The sequence below is a fragment of the Chrysemys picta genome, chromosome 7 (genome assembly GCF_011386835.1).
Source record: "Chrysemys picta bellii isolate R12L10 chromosome 7, ASM1138683v2, whole genome shotgun sequence".
In the NCBI taxonomy this organism is placed as follows: Eukaryota; Metazoa; Chordata; order Testudines; family Emydidae; genus Chrysemys; species Chrysemys picta.
Genome location: NC_088797.1, coordinates 89,417,017 through 89,439,887, shown reverse-complemented (window position 1 = coordinate 89,439,887; position 22,871 = coordinate 89,417,017). Strand labels below are relative to the sequence as shown.

Below are 22,871 nucleotides of genomic sequence, written 5' to 3'. Positions count from 1 at the left end.
ACTTGAGTGACCTGTGCCCTAGCATGCTCTAATACTAGCCAGGCAATTTTAGGAAGAGTATCTTTTTAAAAATACTTTTTATTAAAATAACCAGACCAATCAGGAGAGGATATCGGGATATGGGAATCTTTTGTTTATATTTAGTGGAATTGCATGGAAACCCAAAACTGGGATAGGATTATAAATCAAGACAACAGTTAAATATAGTCTGAGGACCCATAGTGATTCTTTTTAGATCTCCCCATTAAATGTTGCCTTCAAAAACATAAGGCTTACATTATTAATGTATTAGTAGAAGCAAAACTCTTATTAGCAGCGAGTAGGAAAAATAATACACTAGAAATTAGGACACAGCATTAATGGAGAACTTAACATGTCAAATTAAATTCAACACCGAAATCAAACCAACATTATTGAAATGCCTGGCTTCCTTTGTGTCTCACCTTGAAAGGTGGTAAAACACCAAGTGTAAAACACATAAAAAGAAGTTTTTTCAGTGTGTTTAAAAAGTGGGTGGTTGTCACAACCTCCAATAAGGAGGACCATTGATAGCAGCAAGGGACAAGGAAGACATACCTAATATTCCCTTTTGGAAAGGCTATATCTAAGGACTAAAATAAAAACATGAATAGCAAGGAAGGGTAAATTAGCCAAGATTGATATTTTTCATTACTAAAGGGTATAAAGTGATACTTGTAAAATACTCTATGAAGATTTCTATTCAATTTTAACCTTTCTTGTTTTGTAAGTAATACTGAAAAATAAAATTTAGGGAAGTAAAGAAGCTGTTTATACAGAAACATCAATGGGAGGCTAAATTCTGCTAGCTTTCAGGTTCATTTATGAGCATTCTTAATAATAGTACATTTGTGGAGCACCTTTTGGGAAAATCAGACATTTTACAAACTAGTTTAGATCAATTGATGTACACGGATGGGGCCAAGATTAGGTCATGCAAAACATTGCAAAGTTAAAGGAACACTCAGTTAAGCATTTACAATTTTTCCTGAATACTTTAAATAATTGAACTTAAAATAACAATCTTAATTTTTTTTGTCTTCTACAGTGAAATGTCAAGTGTAATCGATTTATTTATAATTTGCAGATCTATTTTACATATCAGTAGCACAGTATTGCAGTTCTTGCATTGCAAACACTGCAGGGAATGTTTATCTATTTGGGAAAACTTTCAGTTTTCACTGGCACTTACATTTCTATTGTTTTTTGTTTTTAAATGTCATAGATGTCTTATTTTAATGTAACTATGATTAGAACTGAATTTGGCTTGATTCTTGGTTACCTCATTTTTCCTTGTAAATATATTTTAATCATTTACAATATTTTAATGTTTCTCATAGGAACTAAGTGATCTACAACGTGACCCACCTGCCCACTGTTCTGCGGGGCCTGTTGGAGATGACTGTAAGCTCTTAATAATTTACTGCAGAGGTCTTAGTATATTTTTGTCTGAGGGAGGGGAAAAATTATCTAAAAACTTAATGTGCTTTGTCTTTCAGTGTTCCATTGGCAAGCAACTATTATGGGACCTGTAAGTATGTAATTCGTATAATTGAAATAATCCCCAAACCCCTTAAAAAGTAGGCCTAAGGTATTGACTTCTCTGACTGTGGAAAGGATTCATGTTCACACAAGCATTTGAGCACCTATAAGCAACATAGTTTTGGATTGAACTATCAGATATTCAGGTTAAATATTTTGGGGAAACCTTTTGCTATTCTAGTAGTTAAGTACTTAGAGTATTCTACATATTCCACCTACTTTGCTACACTTAACTTTCACTTTCAGTAAAACTTAAAAAAAATCCCTCCTTTTGCTCATGAAACTAAAAACAATTTAAAGGTAAACAACATCCGTCTACATTGAACCTTTGGTTTACTATTCAGTTTTCTAAGCGAAAAGCCTGTTTGTTTTTTCATGGATGATCAGTTAAATACTGTTATATGTTAGCTTCATCAGTCCAAATGGAAAACTATTATAGTAATTCATTTAGTAGTTCTAAATAGAATTGTGATGGCACAGGGTGTGCTTGGGCCTTTAAATGGTTAAAGTTCCTCCCATTCCTGTGATGTGGTTATACCAAAAACAGAGCAATTTTTGGACTTGTAGTACAGCAATCATGGAAACCATAGGCTGCAGGATATAAAAGATCTGCTTTCTTCAGTCTGAAGAAGGTCTGGGAGATGTTAGGATTTGCTGTAAGGCTCTCTCCACAGTAGGTGGTTAGGGAAGGGCAAAAGTGCTAACTTTGTCAAAGGAAAAGTGCTAAAGAATAGAAAGAAGCCTGAAAAGGAAGCCTGAAGAGGATCTGAGAAAAGGACTATTTGGGAGAAATACATAGAGTGAACCTCTGAGGGAAGAGAAGTTTACCCAGACCCTGATAAGGGGATCATAGCCCAGATGTCTTTCCTTTTGGACTTTTTGTTACCACAGAAAGAGGATTTTTGGTTCCGTTGGAGGGCTAAGCCATCGAACCTACAGGGGAAACTGAGGCCCTAGCCAAATCTGATGACAAGAAGGTGAGCAGGAGCAGCAGCAGCATTACATGGTGAAAAGGAGAAAAAGGGAGTTGACTACTCTAGGACAACTTGTTTCAGCATATTTCAACACAACTCCTGCCTCTCAGGAAAAGGATTAGGTCTTAATCTACCAATGGAATGTTAGAACCTGTTGTCTAACTGAGTCACTTGGTGGTTTTATCCACTGACCCAGAAGCTCTGTGACTGACTGACTGACTTGGGCCTGCTTTATTAATAGTGGATTCATATTCACACGAGCTGAAGTTACCCTTCTGGTTTAATGACTGCTTCCTTTCTTCTACCCCCTTTGCGCTACTGAAAGGTGAATGGCAAAACTGTGAAGGGACATAGAGTTCAGATGAAACCCCATTAACAATGCTGTGAGACTTGTTCAACACAAAAAATGGAGGAAGTGTAGGAAATTTTTTAAAAGAAAGATAGAATTTGTCCCAATAGAATTACCTTGACAACCTGAATAACAACACATCTTAATCCAGTCCCCCGCCCTTTGCAGTTCACCTTTAATATCCTGTAGCAGAAACATTCTTTTCTCTCCATGTATTGAACTTGCACAAGAATGAAGATGTACTTCTCTAGTGGAGAATGGGAACAGATCCCTTTTCCGTCCATCTTCCATTCATATCGGGCATTAAGAAATCAGCATAATGCACTTGATACTGAGAGACACGTGAAAAATGACATATATTCTAAATGCTCCCATTTCCTGCTGGACTGTAGAAAACACAGGACTAAAATTCACCTTCAGAATTAATGTCCCATGTCTGGACGTAGGATGACTTGTATGCTACTTTTGGGTCCACCCAGGGTAAATATTTCACATTGGTTATGTTTCAAATGACAAGTCTGGATGGGTAAAGTATCTCTCTAGATACTAACTTTCAACCAGTAGTAAACTTTTACAGGTACAGTTAAAACAGCAACAAAAAACTAGGGTTGTCGATTAATTGCAGTAACTCATGCAATTAACTCAAAGAAAATTAACTGCAATTAAAAAAATTAATTGCGATTAATCACACTGTTAAACAATAGAATACCCATTGAAATTTATTAAATATTTTGGATGTTTTTCTACATTTTCAAATATGTTGATTTATATTACAGAACAGAATACAAAGTGTACAGTGCTCACTTTGTTATCTTTGATTACAAATATTTGCACTGTAAAAATGATAAAAGAAATAGTATTTTTCAGTTCACCTCATACAAGTACTGTAGTGCAATCTCTATCGTGAAATTGTAACTTGCAAATGTAGATTTTATTTTTTAGTTACATAACTGCACTCAAAAACAAAACAATGTAAAACTTTAGAGCCTACAGGTCCACTCAGTCCTATTTCTTGTTCAACCAATTGCTAAGACAAACAAAATTGTTTACGTTTACGGGAGATACTGCTGCCTGCTTCTTATTTACAATGTCACCTGAAAGTGAGAACAGGTGTTCGCACCTGTTTTGTAGTGATTGAAGCATGAAGAAGCATACGAATGTTTAGCATAGGTGGCCCATAAATACCTTGCAATGCCTGTTTTGTAGCCGGCGTTGCAAGGTATTTATGTGCCATCTATGCTAAACATTCGTATGCTTCTTCATGCTTCAATCACTATTCTGGAGGACATGCTTCCATGCTGATGATGCTCATTAAAAAAAATAGTTTAAGTAAATTTGTGACTGAACTCCCTGGGGGAGAACTGTGTCTCTCCTGCTCTGTTTTACCCGCATTCTGCCATATATTTCATGTTATATCAGTCTCGGATGATGACCCAGCACATGTTTGTTTTAGGAACGCTTTCACTGCAGATTTGACAAAATGCAAAGAAGGTACCAATGTGAGATTTCTAAAAATAGCTACAGCACTCAACCCAAGGTTTAAGAATCTGAAGTGCCTTACAAAATCTGAGAGGGAAAAGGTTTGTTGCATGCTTTCAGAAGTCTTAAAAGAGCAACACTCAGATGCGGAAACTACAGCACTCAAACCACCAAAAAATAAAATCAACCTTCTACTGGTGGCATTTGATTCAGATGATGAAAATGAACATGAGTCGGTCTGCTCTGCTTTGGATTGTTGTCGAGCAGAACCCGTCATCAGCATGGGGACCCCTCCTCTGGAATGGTGGTTGAAGCATGAAGGGACATGTGAATCTTTAGCACATCTGGCATGTAAATATCTTGTGACGCTAGTTACAACAGTGCCATGCATACGCCTGTTCTCACTATCAGGTGACATTGTAAACAAAAAGCAGGCAGCATTATCTCCTGCAATGTAACCAAACTTGTTTGTTTGAGCGATTGGCTGAAGTAGGACTGGGTGGACTTCATAGGCTCTAAAGTTTTACGTTTTATTTTTGATTGCAGTTATTTTTTTACATAATTCTACATTTGTAAGTTCAACTTTCATGATAAAGAGATTGCACTAGAGTACTTGTATTAGGTGAATTGAAATATACTATTTTTTTTACCGTGCAAATATTTGTAATAAAAAATAAGTATAAAGTGACCACTGTACACTTTGTATTCTGTGTTGTAATTGAAATCAATATATTTGAAAATGTAGAAAACATCCAAAAATATTTAAGTAAATGGTATTCTATTGTTTAACAGTGCAATTAATAGCGATTAATTTTTTTAATCACTTGACAGCCCTACACAAAACATTAGCGTTCATAACCTAACAATTAGATTGTAAATTGTAGATTTGGCAGAATTCTTTTTTTATGATTTTGACTTATTATTTTAAGAACCTTTTTATTTTTATTAATTTAAACTTTCACTTACCTGGTAAAAGTAAAGCTTTCTAACCATTAAAACACAAATTGTATATTTTGACATGTGACATTGACAAAGTGAATATCTTAAATTAAACTCTCATAAGTTCTCAAGCAGCATTTTTCTCACTTTGCCTATATGTACGTTTTGATTAGTATTGATGGAAATATTTTTTGTTGGTTTGTGTCTGTTTGGTGAAATTGACATTTACCAATAAAAATCTAATCCTTCCAAGCCTAGTTACCCAATGTTAATGGACTAGGGAAAGTATTATCTTCATTCTGAATTTTTCTATGTGGTACATGCCAAACAGTGCAAGTTTGTTTTTCCTCTTCTTCAGTGTTAAATTTGTTTGATCTTAAAAGCTTTTAAGATCATTGACAGGTCCATTTAGTATGCATACAAACTATCATTGTATTCCTAGCTAGAAGTATTGTGACAACCACTTTTGGTTTGGTATTACATAATACTGACTTCTTAGCAGTACTGTTTTAAACTTGTCTCTTACTGCGACAATTTCTTCATTTGGAAATATCTTTATATGAAGTATTCACATGGCTTTCCCTATGGCAGTCTTTACTAAGTAAAAATGATATTTATGGTGATTTTTTTAAAGCTTTTCCCTCTCCTCCAAAATGAAGAGCAACAGGCCACCTTAGATCTACACAGGGAACCTGAGAAGCCAGTGTACTTGCACTGTTTTGTTGCAGGCATCAGATTCCTAGCAATTACATTAAAGATACCAAAGAAATTTGAAACTGTTATTTTTTCTTTACTTACTCAGAAGTCACAGGGATGCTCTAGCTTTGAGGCCCTCAACCACCTAATCTTGGGGTTTTTTTCCTTCATAATTATGAAAATGAAGGGTTTCCTCAACAGATGACTGCAACAGAAAGATATTTCTCTTTTAACTGTGTGCAACCTGGACTTAAACCTGTGCACATGTTCTCTAACAAAATGCATGTTCACAGATTTGTACAGGTCACAAAGATGTTGTGTGTTTTAAAAACTTCCTGATGTCATCATGATCAGCTGAGTAATGCTGGAAAACCCTACTCTTTGCACCTGCAAAGAGAAATCACTTCTTAAGGTAAGTATATTTGTGGCTTAAAGCTAAAGGAAGCCCCTGATTGTAGCAGAGCAATTGTGGTTCTGTTGCACAGAGGGCTTGATAAGGAGGGTCTGCTCAGAGGTTCTGTGCTGCCATGGAGCTGAGTTCCAGGAGCACTTTGCTGCCCAAACATGTAGGGGGAGCTAGCTTGGAGCTGGTGGATCAGCAAGTAAGTAGATTCACCAGCCAAACATTCTTCCTTCTCTCGTCTCTCCCAAAACGTGATGTTCAGTAGGGTGTGGGTTTCTGCAGTAGTGGTCAGGGATGGCTCTGCTGTTGCTCCAAAGCCTTGGGGGAGGATTCCATCCCTCATTGTCAGCCGCATGCCTTTCCAGTGCACAGCCCGCATACTTGGGCTGTGTGCTGGTGAATAGGTTTTGGTCCAAAGTTGCCATAGTTTTGAGAAGGCTCTTTAAATTCAGAAAGGACCCTTAAAAAACCCCAGTAGCATAAATCCTGTTTTTTGTCTTTTACAGCCTGATAGTGCATATCAAGGGGGAGTGTTTTTTCTCACAGTACATTTTCCAACAGACTATCCTTTCAAACCACCAAAGGTAAATACTTAATTGTCCTAAAAGTGTTATGAAAGTCCTAGGTTAGGGCTTTGTTTCTGTGTCTTGACTGTTTAAAACTCAATTTTTTTAGTTCAAAGCAGAAAAGTTAGTAAAATACCTATTCATATTGATTAATATAGCTGACCAAATGTTAAAACTGGGTTATAGGGTCAGATATTTGTACAATAGGCTATTAGTGGTGATAAAAGCCCACATTGTGCTACTTTTGTGGGTGGCAGCTCTAAAAATAAATAACTGGGTATTAAAGGGGCAACACCTATGGTGCCAGTTGCAGTAAGCAGAACTTGTAGCTAACCTCTTTGTTTGTTGATCACAGATTGCTTTCACAACAAAAATATACCATCCAAACATAAACAGTAATGGGAGTATTTGCCTTGATATCCTGAGGTCACAGTGGTCACCAGCTTTGACTGTATCAAAAGGTAACTCCATAGATGTGCTAATGATTTTATGCATCTGTAATAGTAATGATGGTGAACATTTTGATAATGCTATGGCATTTTTTAGGTCAGCCTTACTGTGCATTCCTACACTGACAAAAGCTGAAAAACAGCAGTGGCAAAGGGTGGGAGTAAGAACTTTTATCCTACACGGTATTTAAATGGGAAATTCCACAAGATTCCTGACTTTTCAGATCATGCAACCTTTTTTACACTTCAGATGTCACATTAGACAGTGAGTCATATGTATGACTAGCAACTATTATTCAATTTGTGCCACTTAAGTGTGGGTTGCTGGGAATGGAAAAACAAGTTAGATATAGGCATTGTATTTAGTATTTTAACATTAAAGAGGTGTCATGGGTGCCGGCTCTGAGTGATCAGGCACCCTGCCTCCCTGTGACTGGCTCAGCTAAGGAGGATAAGCTAACCCAGATCTGTCTGTGAATAGTTAATTGGAGAAGTAGCTGGGTGCTATTTAATTAGTTAAGGAACAGCCTTATAAAGGGTTATGAGGGCTCATGCAGGAGCCCAGAATACAGAGAGAAAGCTCTTGAGGAGATTGTTCCTGTATGGGGTTGGGTAGGAGACTATTTCCAGTAATATCTCCTCGCAGAGCAGAGGCTCCTGGGGAGAGGAACCACACCCAGAACACAGAGAAAGTGCCAGAGGAGAGAGACTGCAAAGTTTCCCAGGCAGAAAGGCCTGAGATACCCTGAGTCAGTAAGGGAGAGTCTTCAGAGATCCCAGCAGTGGAGAAGCCTGGGGACTTGTGGCAGAAGGAGAAGGCTTGTTTGCATACCATGTGTGGCAGTTGATTAAATAAACGCAGACCCCTGTAGGGGCATTGTTCACTGAATACAAGCCTCATTGAACTTACTGAAAGCACCTAGGGGAAACTGAGGTAGAGACATAACCATGATTGCATACAGGGCTTCCAGGGGTGCTCCAAGGGTGGTACCTGGTATATCACCGGGGGTTCTGTTGCGTGTGTGTGTGTGTACACAAATATAAAAAAACCTTTCACTACATGCACATATAGAGGAGAGAGTAAACTTAATGTCTGATTTATCGTAAACCCACAAAAGCAAGGAGATTCAAACTTAAATGGAAAATCCTATCCTTCACCCATCCTGTCCTTTATCCATGTATTGGTATTGCGGCAGACCTAAAATATCAGATGGCTCACTGCTTTGGAGATCCTTGCTACATGTGAGCATAAATAGATGGATTAAGGGTGATGTTCGGGATTGGCTGTGAACCATCTTCTTGTGGGGTAAATCTAGCCTTTTAATTATGCTTTTATGGGGGGAAGGGAAACTGTTCTGACTATATCACATCCACGTGTGAGATTACACAGTCTGTTGGCCCTCAAATCTTCAGCAAATAAAACTGCTCAATTATCTAAGCAGTCTAGTGTAGCATTCAGATTTTCTCAAGTTTTGAATATGTTGGCTCTTGGAACAGTAAGGTTGAGGTTAGATAGTTTTGCCTGGCACAGCTCTTCATATTGGGTTGTAGGAGTTCCACTTAAGGTGCATCTTTCTTCAAGTGTAGGCACCAGAACTGCTTTTCATTTCTCATCCATACTACTCATAACACTTACCCACCCCTTTCCTTGACACTCTGTATGTAGTAATATAAAATACAATCCGACTATTAATGATGGAACTTCTTTAAAAACCTACAGGGTTAAACAATGTAATGTTTTCTTAGGTACTTAATAAGGGCCTAAACAATGTCTCCTTTTAGAATAATGTCATTACATTTTCAGTTGGAACAAGACAAAATTGTTAGTCTTCATCTGATCTAAATTGCTCCATTCAGGTACAGCTATTATAGCGTCTTGTATAATGCAGCTGCTGCCCACACACACCAATTCTGTGCAAGACAGACTCAATAGCTACATAAAAAAAGTCTAAATTTACTTTGATTGCGGGGGTAGATGCATAAGGAACATCTTATGTATACTTGTTCTGCAGCTTTCTGTATAAATTGGCCACTTGTCCTGTCACTGAGCAACCGTTGTCTTTTTCCCTATTAATGTCAGGACATATTTAAAAAAAAAAGAAGAAGAAAAGACAAGGGGGGAGGGGAAGATGTCAGCCATTTGCATCTTATCGTAGTCTCAGATTTAAAGGCTACACTCCATGTTTTTCTTAAATGCTCTTTTATTATTAGTGGTGATTGGTCTGTCCCCTGGTTCACGCTTTAGGTAGAATGCTTTTAAAGTCTTAATTTCATTCATGTGCATGTACATTGCATATCTCAAACTGGTGCCTCACCTGAATGGTTGATGGAAGTTAATGTTTTTACTTGCACATATGTTCTTGCTGAGCAGGATTAAAGGACCATATGTCTGCTAAAGTGGTCACTGCTCAATGTGACCAGTCAAGCAACTTGAGTTGTCAAAGATTAGTGGCTTATGTTGATTTTTATAAGTGCCAAAAACTTTAGCACAAAATGATTGAAACTGACACAGTTCAAAATACCATTAATATTAAACTGAATTCAAACTTTTTAATGTGGTAAAAAAACCACCATAAAACAAAATGATTAAACAGTAAATTGTGCGATTACTGTGGGAACAGTAGGTGAGTTAGGAGTACCCTTGCTCACGGAGTTCTGCAGATTATTAAATATAATCGAATCCCCTCTTTGCATGATGTCTGCATTATTTTTTGTCATTCCCCCCCACCCCCCCCAAACTATACCTCTAACACTGGAGATAAAAGTTACGTTCTTTGAAGATGATTAGAAAGAAATATGGCAAAAAGTCAGAAGTATATCAGGTCATTTTCTCGTGTTTTTCCTGAGTAAAAAGTTAAATAGATTTTGCTAGACACAAGATTCTCTATAAAGCAAATTTAACTAATCCTATTACATGCCAGAGATGTCATCAGCATAACGTTTTCTTGCCATGAATTATCTAAATATTGGCACAGTATATGCAAAAGTGTTTCCAGAGTTCTGAATAGAAATATATTGCCCTCTCCCAAAATCTGTGTGCCAGAATTTGTGATAGAATTAAATCTACCCGAGAATGCCAATAAATTAGTACTGACATCTGTTGGTGGCAAAATTTGTAGTATTTAGAATTCAAAATCTAATACCTAGTGTATTCAAATTGGGTGAAAATTTTCATATGCAGTCTTACTGGAGAAAATAAATCTAAGTTGGCAACAAAATTGGAAAAAATACACTAAAATCTGGTGTTGCATGATAATGTGACAGAATATAAAATAGATGCATTTGTAATTAGTACATGCTGATCCTGTGACCTTGCACTAAGCCCTCTGTCAGAAAGTCAATCTCTCTCAATGAGAAACTAATTGTATTAGTTTCAAAGCAAAATGGCTTGCAGTCTGATAAAATGTTCATATGACAGTATGTAGTTTTCTTTAACGCGTGTAAGTCAAAATTGTCAGTTGTTTCACTTCTAAGGCCTGAGTCCTGTAATGAATTCTTCACAAGCACATGGGTCTGCATGGTGTGTTTATTGTGCATCAGGTTCTTGGAGCATACAGTCTCTGGGTCAGGGACCATGTCCTCATGTATGTCTGTACAGCGTTGAGCAGAATGGGGTTGTAATCCTGAGTGAGGTTTGTGGGCAGACCTGTATTAATACTAATGAAGTACATTTGTTTCCCAAAATTTATCACTGTATATAGTAAGGTATTATAGAAAATAAGACAAAGAAGTAAACCCTTCCTTAATCTATTTTCTTTTTTTAGTTTTATTGTCCATATGCTCCTTACTTTGTGATCCTAATCCTGATGACCCTTTAGTACCAGATATTGCACAAATCTACAAGTCAGACAAGGAAAAGTAAGTAACTTTTTGATATTTAGAGGCTTGTTTTTAATCTGTTACGCATAAAACGTTCCCTCCTCCCCCATTCTTTGAAGACATTCTCTTCATATACGCTCACAAAACTTAGGTATACCAAAGATATACATATCTAAGTCTTTAAACAATAGAATCTAACAAGAACCCATGTAATAGTTTTATAACTTCGACTAAACTACTTTAGTAGACTGTAGAGTTACACAAATTAACATTGATATTTCCTAATATTTTAGTGCAAAAATCTGTACATACAACCTTGACACTTCTCTTTTGTAAGTTTACATTAGTTTTAAACTACATGAGGACAAATAATATATTATTTGAGATGGTATGTGGTCCTATCATTAAAGACTTATTAGACTTATGCCTCTGCCAAAAGGTTAAGATACTGAACATGGATATTAAATTTTGACATTTGATTTCCCAAATACTTCTGTCTAAAATATAGAAAATATTGAGAAGTTTTTTTCCATAGCCACATTCATCTAACAAACAGCAACATCCTACAGCAAAAATGGACCTTTCTTCACTTTGACCTCAATTTAGAACTGGTGGGAGAGCTTGTATCAGGATGGCAACCTAGACAACTAATGGCTGCAGTAGTGCATACTTCTGGTGCAAAAGAGATTTAAATTGAAAGGACTTAATCTCTAAAGATACCATATTGACTGGATTCCTACTCTTTGGTCTTAGTCTTGTTCTCAAAGCACACCTGGAACTCCCAAAGCTGAATTTTGATGGTTTCAGACAGCACCCTGTTACACATCCCTGCCATGGATGTGTAACAGCATTGAAGCACTGTGATCCAAGTACACTGCATGGCTGTAGCCCCAAAACATCTGGTGCCAGTGTTTTGTGGTCAGCTGAGTCTCCAGGTCTTTGGCACATAGTGGAAGCTTATCTCCAGAACAGTGCAGTGTAGAGTGAATTCTCTAAGCATTTCAGACCCTAAAGGTTGATGTCTCTGGATATCTCAGGAAGTTGATGCCTTGGCACACTATGGGGCACTTCACCTAGGGGTGGCTAGAGGTTCTAGGCCCTCAGCATATTACAGATCAGACTTGGGAATTTCCAAAAGGTTTCCTGGAGGAAATTTGGAATGCCAGTGTCTTGGAATCTCTGGAGCTTTCCCCTGGTGTATCAGACACTACTACTGTGAGAGTGGCTTGAAGAGCCGTGATGGTAACAGCACTTGGGGGGAGGAGGGAGAAGAGGACAGGGGAGGCGGCGTGTATCTCAAAGAGCTTGTACTTGAGACAATCTCCTCCGCAAGTAAAGCTGCTTATTTTCAATGAGACAGGAACATCTGTATATGCTTCCTCCTTCTAACTCCTGTTTTTAAACTTTTTTCTTATGTTTAGAGGGAATATTGATCCATTGGTCCTATAACCACAGTCTGAGTGTTTAACCGTCATTCCAAATGGTGGAATGCTTGACTAGTCTAATGAACAATTGATGTGATAACAGAGTAACTTGGGGGTACACCAGTCTTCCACATCAGGGTGCTCAAAGTAGGTGGGGGATTGAGCTTTCTTCCTAGAGGTCCTGTGGGACATGTTTCTTGGTCTGGATAGTCCAAGAGAAGTTCAGGATGTGGTCTGACTGTTAGCTAAAACAGACACATTGAAACCCAGTTGCAGCATATGCCCTAAACTGTTTTCTGCAAAAGTATTCTAGTACAGTGGACCCTCGCTAGAACGCGTGTCTATATAGCGCAAATTTGCTTATAGTGTGGGACCGTGCATGGATCCCAAATTTAATTACCTTCATTGGAATCCATGGTAATGCGGTTCCCATGTTAACGTGGGACCGTGCATGGATCCAAAAGCCCGCGTTCTAGTGAGGGTCCGGTGTACCTGTGACATCTGAACCACATGAGAGCATCTTAGTAGGCCTGAAAACCCAAAACATAATATCAATGAAGATGCAGCAAACTCAATGTCTCGCTCTTAGTGATTGTCTTAAGCCCTTCCAGATTCCATAAATTCAGATTGTTTGCTCCCTGAGTCAAGTATTTGGTAGACACTATTAGGTTGTTGATGGATGTGTTTGGGATGCATATTGGCTACCTGTGATTCTGGCCGAAATCCTAGCCCTATTCAAGTCATTGGGAGTATTGTCATTGACTTCAGTGGGGCAGTATTTCACTCGTGGTGTTCATGCTAATTGTTGGTAGCCTAGTGGGGGGGGGGGGGGTCCTCTTCTTTAGTATCTTAATCAGTTATACTCATTGTTCCAGGATCTCTAGAGTCTGTATGGAATATCTGGAAGAGATCACAAACTGCTTGTAACATGTGAACAAGTTGGTGTGTGCCTGCTGCAATAATTTAACAAAATACCCATTAATACCAGCACTAAGATGAAAGGTACTTACCAGGTATATGTTTGACATTGACTGTCATCTACATATTACAGATAGAATCAGATTTAGCTTTTTAATACTCATCCATTCAGGAGCTTCTTGGTACATCTACAGATGGTCTGTAGTTCTTCCTCACTGGGCACAGTTTCCTGAAGGTAACTGAGGATTGTTTTCAATTTGAAAACTGTATTCTATTTGTCAAGTTGTGTTGGGGTCTTTGCTTATGTTAGATGGAGGTTATGGTCTTGTTAAAGGATATTCCTCTGCTGAAACAGTCTTTCTTGTCCATGGAGTGGACATTTTTGCAGACTGTTAAGATAGTTTTTTCTTGCCAGTTAGGATGATTGGTGTAATCAAAGCATCTGACCCATTTTGCAAGCACCTGCCTCAATATTTGAACTTGTTTGTATATCTGCCTTGTAATACAAACCCTATCATTCTCAAGATGAAGAAATCAGGGCTCAGCCTTTGCCTGTTCATTTACTCAATATTTCTTCCTCCTGTTGTTGATGGGTGGCAGGGGGGGGTTGAAAAGTCTCCACGTTTCTTAAGGTGGTGTGGAAATTCCCCATACAGTTTCTTGGAGAATCTCTTGGTTTATGGAGACTCCTTCTTTGAAGTGAGGGCTACGAATTCAATCCGTCTGGGACGGTTTAAGAAAGGAAAATTTGCCTGTAACTCTGCTTCTTTGAAGATATCCTTTGGTTGGCTTTCTATTAAATTTATCTCCCCTCAGATTTGGGAGGTGAAAGTCATGGCTGACTAAACTCTGGTTATGCTATACACTGACTTTCACCAGTATTAACTTAGAGTCCAAGGAGTTATGTTCCATTAGCATGTGTTTTGCAGATTATGGAGACTGCTGCAGTTAGTGCACAAGTTACATATATTGGCATCTTAAAGGGAGGCAATTAAGTTATATAGGTTTGCAAAAGTTCTTGCTTCAACCTTTTATTTGAAGAAGGAACTAACAGGTGGGGGCACAAGAGGCTGCTGAGCCTACGGTCAGGAGTTTAATATACCACATGCTGCTACCAAGGCAAGGAGAGAGTTGGCTAGGAGTTTTGGGAGTTCTGGCCAGTCTCATGAAGGAAGGAAAAGGCCCAAGGGTAGAAATCCAGTCAAATGATACTTTCGGAGAAGCATAATTACTTCCCTTTTGAGCGTCAAAATTCAGATGATGTTGGCAGACTATGGAAGTTGTGACATTTAAAAAAAAAAAAAAAAACTTCCTAGGTTTTGAACTAGTTCAATAAAAGACCTTTTATACCTAAATAATATTTTGGAAATAACTTTGTAATAATGACATTAACAATTTGACCTTGTTCATTCTAATGGTATGTAGTTAGCTTTAATGCAATTCTTACCTTTCTTCTGGGAAAAGTCTTTAAAAACTTGTTTAAATTAACTTTCTGTAAAGTGAATCTCTACAGCCAAAACAGAATTGACATTGAGAAACAGATGGTGTAATAAACAATCTTGTGCTTCAGTATATGGTGTGCATTGTTTTAATGACCTACTACTTGCTTGCATTAATTAGCTAATGTGTTTCTAATAGTCGTAAGTATGCTAGAGTTGTTGATTTGGCACTGTTTAGTGCACAGTGGAACTATTAGCAAAAGACTGATTACATAGGCACAAACTGTAGATTTCTTACATTTTAATGCAATCATAGACGACTGCTGTGGTTAGATTTTATTTTTTTAGGTAGTTCCAAAACTGAGCATATGTATCTATATGCTATGAATTATGTATTTTGTTTCTTGAGGGAAGAGTTACTATGTAAAACAGTTCTTATATTTCACAAGATTATAATCAATCCCAAAAGGTGGAGAGCCAGTAACACATCATTTGAGTACTTACATAGATGTTGTGGATCATATACCTATCTTCATTGAAATGCCTTCTTTCTACACATACAGATACAACAGACATGCAAGAGAATGGACTCAGAAATATGCAATGTAAACTTGTGAAGACTTTTTCATATATACCACAGAGTACTGTAAATTCTAGGTTTTTTCAAAATTAGAAGTAAATGGAGCACAGTTTACTGTTTCAATGTACCATGAGGCCCTTTTTAATTTTTACCCATGTAAGTGTGTTTCTGGAGCAAGAAAAAAACAAACTTCCAAAAATAATCTTAAAACTGTGATGAGACTATTTATCCTTTTTGTATGCTTTGCAAAAGACATTTATTGTGGTTTTTAAGACTCTTGGACTTCTGCATCTTCAGCCTACAAGATCCCTAATGCAGTTGTAAAGCAACCAAATTATTTTTTGCTGAAAAATTAGATGTTTTACATGAGAAATACTGTATGTGTCTTTAAGATATGTTGTCAATTTCATAAGTCTCTGTTCAAAAGTTCATTCTGTTAGTTGTTATATAATTTGTATTTTTTTACTGTATAGACTAAATATATTTTATTTACCATGCAAATTAATTCATTTAAACTTTTTTTCCTTTAGCACAGTATTGACATGATACAACTGCTACTAATGAAATCAATGAGGTGTTGCTCCCTATGGGCTATTATATAGACTGATTGCAGATTTCTTAAAACCTAAAATGATCTTTGCACTGTAATTCTTAACATGCTGATTATGGAGAAACACTTGGTTTTTTTATTCTGTTGCATACTTGACTTAATTTTATTGCAATGTGAACTAATTGCACTGCTATGTAGAAAGATATGTAACTGTTTTTGTTTGTTGCTATTCATGACTGATTTCCCCTCCCACCCCCCATATTGGCAACATAATATTCTCACAGACCTTTTACAAATCTTACTGTAGCTTTTTCCATATAAATAAAATGCATTTTCTACAATTTGTCTTGGCTATTATTTAAATCTTGCATAACCTTGCAAGTGCTTTCTTTAAATTTGAAAGATCAGAATATTAAGTTATGCATGTGAATTATAGACAAAGGGGAAAATAAAGCCATGCATCTGATATTAATTCTAACTGTGTTGCAATGAATGTTGTTAGCTATAGGCCAATTTATTTAACATGTTATACCCATTGTTTTGTAATATGTGGGATTCAACTTTGCTGAAATCCTACACTAAATATATATATAAGCAATTCTCTTTTCACAAGAAAAAATCATATGTTTGGGCATCAGACACTTCACATAAATTGATATAAATGAATACTTTCAATATCAGAATGTCATGGTAAAGAATCTTCCCTCATTTATGTCTAACAATATTTTGGTCTAATATTTTTCACACGTAAAGCTAACTTTTCCATTAACTGTGTCATCTCAGTCTACTTCACAATGCATGTAGAAAATCCATAGTATTGGAAAAACATATTTTGTTTTTAAAATGCTTTTATTTTTAGTTTAATCTCAAAACACAGATTCCCCCCTCCCCCCCGAATGCTAAATAATTGTAAAAAAAATGCATGGTTAGCCTATTGCTTTGAACTTTCTGCATTAAGCAAAACTGGATTGAATGGGAAATTTGCCACCACAGGAGCCAAAACCTTTTGAGTGCAAGCTAACTCCAGTACTTTCTCTTACACCAAGGAAAAAATGCCATTTACTGTAGCAAACATCTAACTGGAATGTGTAGAAGAATAGCATGTATGCTAGAAACTCTCTTTCTACCATTGGAATAATTTTGAATCATTAATACTTGTTTAAAATTCACCATTGAATTCACCATTGCCCAGAATATGAAACAGCAGCACAAATTGGTCACTTGTGAAATGTCTGGTTTTTTTTCCCTAATACATACAATTGACTTTTGAGAACAACACTTAGTGAAGAAGCACTGAAGTTTTTTCATTGCACTGCTTCAAAGAATGTCCCTGTTGTACACTATAGACTATTCCATCTTTAAAATGGTCAATAAAAATCTTGAATAGTAAAAAGAAATGAGTAAGTCCACTCTTCTTGAAATGGGATATGACTGCTATGGAAGCTAAACTATTCACCATTCATTTGTTTTGTATAATATCATGGGGGGGGGGGGGAAGGTTTCTGAGTAACAGAATCTTTCCCAGAATTCTTTTTCATTTGTGTTTCTTACATTTTTGTTAGTAATATGCTTGTACCAGAACAAATGGTTTAAATAGTTCTTAGTGTCTTATGCTTAACTGTGTGAAATTTGGAAGCTTGACTTGCATGTTAAAGGGAATTAATTATTCTTTGTCTTTTACTTTACTAAAACATCAAGGTTAGTTTGAAAATGTTTATACGTAAATTGGCAATATTTGAGTATACACCATACAAAAAGGAATAGCTTCCCACCCTAATGCAAGATCTTTGGGATGAGCAATAGAAATCAAATTAACTGACAATGATGAACTGACTGCAGCACTAGTTTTTACTCTAACTTTATAGGATTCTTTGAAGAGAAGTGTCTTGAAGACATTCTTTGTAGTTTCTCAAAGTGGTATTTTTGGTTTCTCAGTGATATTTTTAGCTGAAATTCAGTTCCTGACTCAGCTATCAACCTGCCTTAAGTAGTCTAGACTTTCTGTCCAAGAAATATCATACCTACTAATCTATAGGTCTGATATTTTGATTTTTTTGACTGACTGGCATTTTAGGTAATTCCAAACTTCATCCACCAGGACAACATTTAAACCATTGTTGAATAAGCAAGGATTTTAAGAATTTCCTGGTTAATATTCTGTCATCACTTATTAGATGATGCATTATGAAGACTTTTTTTCTTTTCTCTCTCCAAAAGATTGCTCAGTCCTGCTGCTTTCATTATGATGGAATAAACAATGTATAAATAATCTGTGCTTCCCTCCTCTCTATCCTCTCTATCCAGTCATGTTCTACCAGTCATTGTAAAATGCTTCATCTGATTGTCCTCTCTACTCTACGGTGACATTGCTACAACTAAAGGATCTCTGGAAATTCTTGAAAATGTAATCTTAGTTTTATTCTTATTTATTCTTACTCTAATATTACAGACAGCTTGCTTTCTAATAACTTGTTTAACAATCTGATGTTTGTGTGGTATTTTCTGTCTAAAGATGCCAACTGAGGCCTAAATGACAATAAAAATTAAAAATGTATATGTGTCTCCGTTAAAGAATAATTTGCTCTTTAAGTACTCATCTGTCTAATTCTACATTTTTAATATTGTATTCAACTGCTAAGGAATGAATTGGAGCTATTAAAAGTCTTGTATATGGGGAATAGTGGTTTGGAGACTGCACTGGGTGTAAAAAGCAGCTGGGAAGAATACTGAAGACACTGATGAATGCATCATTCCCTCAGAAGGAAACTGCTGTTCCTCAGAGAGGAACAGAGAACAAAGGGCATGAGAATGCTCTGTGGAATAAAAAAAATAAGGTGCAAAACAGCATAATCAGAGAAGAATTATTATAGGCTAAATACTCTTTTCTCTAAAAATCAGCAAGATTCTCACTCACACAAGAAGCGGAAGGGATGTTGCAAAAGAGTAAAGCTACTACTAGCAGAAAAAGTGAGCTTGTTCTATATTCCTGTTACCTTATTCCTCTTTATACTGTTAACACAACTGCACTATCAAACACACCATTGAAGTCTTTGCTTATTTAAAAATAAATTGGTCAACAAAATAAGGGACACACTGAGAGAAAACAAAAGTGATGGGTGAGTTTGACTTATTTTACTTTGGAATTGAGCTTTAAAGCGGAGTTGAAAAGTCCTACCTCTGAGGGTGAAATCCAAGCAAGGAGGGCCAGGGGCAAGGGCACTGGTTTGAAACTTAGGAGCCCCGAGTTCAATTCCTTGCTTGGGCCCGGACTTCATAGGTGACCGTGGGCAAATCATTTAGGCCCACTTGACAGATGGGGAATTGAAACACAAAGAGACTTGGGGCCAGATCCTCAATGGTATTTAGGCACCTAATTACCATTAAAATCAGTGGAAGTTAAATGTGTATCGTTGAGGACCTGGGCCTAGCCTCTGTGCCTCAATTGCCCATCTCTTAAATGGGAATATTTCTTCCCTACATGCCAGCTGTGTTGTGAAGATAAATACATTAAAATGTGTGAAATGCCCAGATACTTATAATGGGGGGCCATTTTTAAAGCATTTTTTTATGAAAGAGGACCACTTAGTAGGTTGGCAGGTGGTTTTCTAGGGAAACAGCTGAGATGGACTGTTATGTGATGGTTTTGTCTCAAAACAAGTACGTTTTGACATTGTATCCCTGCAGTCTGAAACCAGAAGGCTATCAGACATCCATTTAGATGTGATTGTCCTAATAAAAATATTGCCTGATGCATTGGTGTCAAAAGAAACAAAATTGGATTAGTCTTCTGAAAGCTTTAGGAGTTTCCAAATATAATTCCAATTATCTCTTTCACAGTGATGCTATACAGGTTTCTCTGTGATAGGCAGGTGCGTGAAGAAAATGTTGGTAGGACAATAGTCTAAGGTTGAATTTGTGGTGAGGAATCTCAGTAGAATCACAATACAATTATTCTTGTAAAATCTAGTATAAGGTTGATCAGTCAGCTCTGTGAGCGAGAGTGACTGCCACCAGAAATGGGACTTTCCACATTTAAAAAGAATTTTTTTTTCCCACAGGAATTGAGTGGTCTTAAAGGACCTTTCATCCGCTTTATCAGGACCATGCATCTTGCTAACCAGGTGCCTCTAATGGGTGGTTTCAATGTTAAATATGACAATGTGTTTTAAGACACTAAGTGGTCTCCTTTCCCTTTAGGACATCAAAGTAGGAAAAATGGTACTGGAATTCTGGACCAATAGACAAAAGAAGCCCCTGGGCTTGGAGACAGGCACTGAACTTTCATGTCAGAGTACCTAGGCCCCCGTCACACAACAACTGTGCCAACAAGCAGAAACACCGTGGTGACATGGCACTGACCAAAAAGAGGCACCAAAAGAAAGAAAAAACAAATATCAGTGTGTCAAAAAAAAGAACAGGCATAGAGCAGCAAAAGCAGTACTTAGCCCTAAAGACTGGTGCTATCTCCCACTATAGCAGACACTGAAGTAATGATACAATGGTGTCAATAATCTATAAAACCACACTGGAACTGACTAGAAGACAAGGCTATTAGGAAGAAAAGAATACCCAATAAAGTGTGGTTAGGATCTGCTGAAACAATGGCTCCCAAGGCACAGGCTTGTGCTGAAAGCTATTTCATTATGGTAAAGAAGAAATTGAAAGGTCAAGGACAGCACATATACTTTGCTGCAGATGGCACATGACAGCCAATAGAAGCCTGTCAGCTTCTGCTGCCCTGAACAGAGAGGTATATGCAATGTAGTTGTAGCTGTGTAAGAATCCAGGAACAGATATTAAAGGGACATGGTGGGTGAGGTAATATCTTAAAATGGACCAACATATGTGTGTGAGAGAGACAAGCTTTCAAGCCACAACTGAAGAAGAGCCTGTGTGGCTTCAGAGCTTGTCATAGAAGTTGATCCAATAAATTAATCCACCTGGTCTCTGAGTAACGCTAAGGAAGCTCTGCAAGTCTCACACTAAGGGGTTAAGACTCAAGTGTGAAAATTCTGTACAGACAGCATCTTTAGAGAAAAATCGTAACATTAACGCAGGCCTGCACAACATGCGGCCCGCATGGGCTCATTGTGCGGCCCGCGGGGGTTGAGTAGATGGGCTCACTGTGCGGCCTGCTGGTGGAGGGGGGGGGGGTGAGTAGACAAGCAGCGGGTGAGGGAGGGGGCTGAGTAGATGAGTGAGCGGGCAGTGGCAGGGAACGAGTAGACGAGCCGGGAGGGTGGAGGGCTGAGGAGGCGAGTGGGCGGGCAGTGGCGGGGGGTGAGTAGGCGAGCCGGGGCAAGGGGGCTGAGGAGGCGAGTGGTGAGTCGGTGGCTGACCTGTTCTACTGATCTGGTCTTGCTCCAATCCCCTCTCCCAGGGCCGGCTCCAGGCACCAGCAAAACAAGCAGGTGCTTCGGGCGGCACATTTGTAGGGGCGGCATTCTGGCGCCGGCCATCATAGGTACCGACTCCGGGGCATGGGAAAAAAGTGCCCTCGCTGCCCAGCTCGCCTCCGCCTGCTCCCCTGAGCGCGCCGCCACCGCTCCGCTTCTTCTCCCTCCCTACCAGGCTTGCTGCGCGCGAAACAGCTGTTTCGTGCAGCAAGGCTGGGAGGGAGGAGAAGCTGAGCGGTGGGCGCTCGGGGGAGGCGGTGGTTGTGGAGCGGAGGTGAGCTGGAGTGGGGAGCGATTCCTCTAACCCCCCCATTACTTCCTGCGCCCCACCCACCCTAGCTCACCTCTGCTCCGCCTGCTCCCCTGAACGCGCTGCTGCTCTGCTTCTCCGCCCTCCCTTGCCTGAGAGGGACAGGGAGAAGCGGAGCGGCGGCATGCCCGGGGGAGCAGGCGGAGTGGAGGTGAGCTAGGGCGGGACGTCACGGGGGGCCCGTAGGAAGCAATTGGGGGAGAAATGCGGCACGCCAGGGGAGGAGGCGGTGCTCGGGATTTGGGGAAGGGGTGGAGTTGGGGTGGGGCTGGGGGCATGAAAAAGAAAGGGGAGGCGGCCAAAAATTTTGTTGCTTGGGGCGGCAAAAATCCTAGAGCTGGTCCTGCCCTCTCCAAGCGTTGCAGCTGTCCAGAGGTGCCTGCTTCCACGCCTTCCTCATTCACACCTCATTCATTCAACAGGGCAATCGATTACAAAGTGGGGGGAAAGATCTTATTCTACTTCTAGCAAAAAGACATTTTTCTTTTACCTTAATTATACTACCTTAGGGGCCGCTATAACATATTACCAAGATTCAATACTGCTGTTTCGGTGGGGCGGCGCTGGCAAGAGGTTTAATTACGTGGGCAGATGGTGTGCGGGGGGGGGGGTGTTCAGCGGCGCTGGGGAGGTTGTTTCCCGTGGGGCGGGTGGTGCTGGGGGGGTGTTGTGTTTCGGGGGGCTGGGTGGTGCTGGGGGGGGGTTGGCAGCGCTTGGGGGTTTCGGCCCTCAGTTGTTTTCTTTGGAGTAATATGGCCCTCGCCACTTTACGAGTTGTGCAGGCCTGCATTAACGCATGCTTACTAACAGCATATAAAAGGGCTTCAAGCCAAGGAATGCCACGATCACCAGTGTGAGTTTCTTCAAATACCTGCATTGGGTCGACTTTTTGTTTAAAGGCAGAATATATTGATTTCAGCGGGGATATCTGCTTTAACAACTGGTATGTGAGCCGTGAGCTATTCCTGGGCAATTCCAATCGGAGCTAAACGAGTCAAAGAAATGGCACGGTGTGTGCGA

At 38.8% G+C, this 22,871-nt stretch overlaps 1 protein-coding gene across 4 annotated transcripts in view; it reads left to right on the top strand.

Annotated features, from left to right (window-relative positions):
- UBE2D1 (ubiquitin conjugating enzyme E2 D1) overlaps nt 1-16,484 on the top strand; it is a 34,045-nt gene extending 17,561 nt beyond the window's left edge. The window contains exons 2-8 of one of the 4 annotated variants that reach the window (XM_065552015.1): nt 1,359-1,422; nt 1,518-1,549; nt 6,291-6,409; nt 6,907-6,984; nt 7,322-7,427; nt 11,180-11,273; nt 15,579-16,484. In XM_065552015.1, the coding sequence (XP_065408087.1) occupies nt 6,359-6,409; nt 6,907-6,984; nt 7,322-7,427; nt 11,180-11,273; nt 15,579-15,624 (375 nt within the window). In that variant the 5' untranslated portion in view covers nt 1,359-1,422; nt 1,518-1,549; nt 6,291-6,358 and the 3' untranslated portion in view covers nt 15,625-16,484. Of the gene's footprint in view, nt 1-1,358; nt 1,423-1,517; nt 1,550-6,290; nt 6,410-6,906; nt 6,985-7,321; nt 7,428-11,179; nt 11,274-13,533; nt 13,731-15,578 lie in introns of those variants that run through there. The other 3 variants (XM_065552014.1, XM_005301724.5, XM_065552013.1) reach the window with 3 other exon arrangements.
- The last annotated feature ends 6,387 nt before the right edge of the window (nt 16,485-22,871 follow it).